The 1124-nt window shown below is 42.4% G+C and overlaps 1 protein-coding gene across 2 annotated transcripts in view; it reads left to right on the forward strand.

The window, feature by feature from the left end:
• The window catches only part of LOC108312782 (cytochrome b-c1 complex subunit 6, mitochondrial), a 12560-nt gene extending 11779 nt beyond the window's left edge, over nt 1-781 (forward strand). For both annotated transcript variants that reach the window (XM_017540892.2, XM_017540893.2), the window contains one exon: nt 554-781. In XM_017540892.2, coding sequence (XP_017396381.1) covers nt 554-586 — 33 coding nt within the window. In that variant the 3' untranslated portion in view covers nt 587-781. The remainder of the gene's footprint in view (nt 1-553) is intronic.
• Nucleotides 782-1124: the final 343 nt, after the last annotated feature.

A 1124-nucleotide genomic window follows, 5' to 3' on the forward strand; every position in this document is an offset into this window, starting at 1 on the left:
TCAGGCAATTCTCCTGCCTCAGCCTCCTGAGTAGCTGGGATTATAGGCACGCGCCACCATGCCCAGCTAATTTTTTGTATTTTTAGTAGAGACAGGGTTTCACCATGTTGACCAGGGTGGTCTCGATCTCTTGACCTCGTGATCCACCCGCCTCGGCCTCCCAAAGTGCTGGGATTATAGGCGTGAGCCACCGCACCTGGCCTCCTGTGAATATGTTTTGAATTAATATGTAATGTTAATATCACTGATGGGGAGGTACAAGTTTTTGTAGGATGATAGGAAGGACAGATTTGTGTGCGGTTAGGGGCTTGTTTAGAGAAGACTTGGCAGAAAATGACATGCATAAGATCTACAGTCTAAATGAAGACTAAAGGATGAAAAAAGTAGGGAGTTCACTAGTGCTCAAGTGCTGTGTGAGTATGTGAGAAGGGAAGTGGTGAGAATAGAGGCAGTACTATTTCAGGTCTTGAAGGACCTTGTAAGCCATGACATTAAATTGATGACATCCTTTTCTTCTGCCAGTTGATGACATCCTTTTCTTTCCCCCATCTAGGTGGCCCACAAACTCTTTAACAACTTGAAATAAATGTGTGGACTTACTCACCCCAGCCTTCATCATCTGGGCATCAGGATATTTCCTTATGGTTTTGGATATACCATTTGTTTCTTCTTATCTGTGTAACTGTAAGTTCACATGAATCTTGTGGATTTTGGCTTAGGCTGGTAGCTTCTATGTAATTCACAGTGATTCCATCTTAATAAAATTTCTGTGATCTGCAAACCTGTCCCCTGTTCTTTTTTTAAAAATTGATAATTCTTTTTTTTAATTTGAAATTTTATTTTCTTTTGGGGGGACTGGGGGCAAGGGGGACAGGGGCTCAGTTGGCCAGGCTGGAGTGTAGTGGCACAAACAGCTCATTGCAGCCTCCACTTCCTGGACTCAGTTGATCCTCTCACCTCTGCCACCAAGGAGCTGGGACAAGAGGCATTCATCATCATGCCCAGTTAATTTTAAAAATATTTTTAAACATTATAAGAATAGATATACCCATTACCTAGCAAGTATGTATGTCTTGATGAGAGCTGGGTCTGGAACAATGGCTTATACCTGTAATACCAACACT

The sequence above is a fragment of the Cebus imitator genome, unplaced genomic scaffold (genome assembly GCF_001604975.1).
Source record: "Cebus imitator isolate Cc_AM_T3 unplaced genomic scaffold, Cebus_imitator-1.0 Scaffold129, whole genome shotgun sequence".
NCBI classification, from domain to species: domain Eukaryota; kingdom Metazoa; phylum Chordata; class Mammalia; order Primates; family Cebidae; genus Cebus; species Cebus imitator.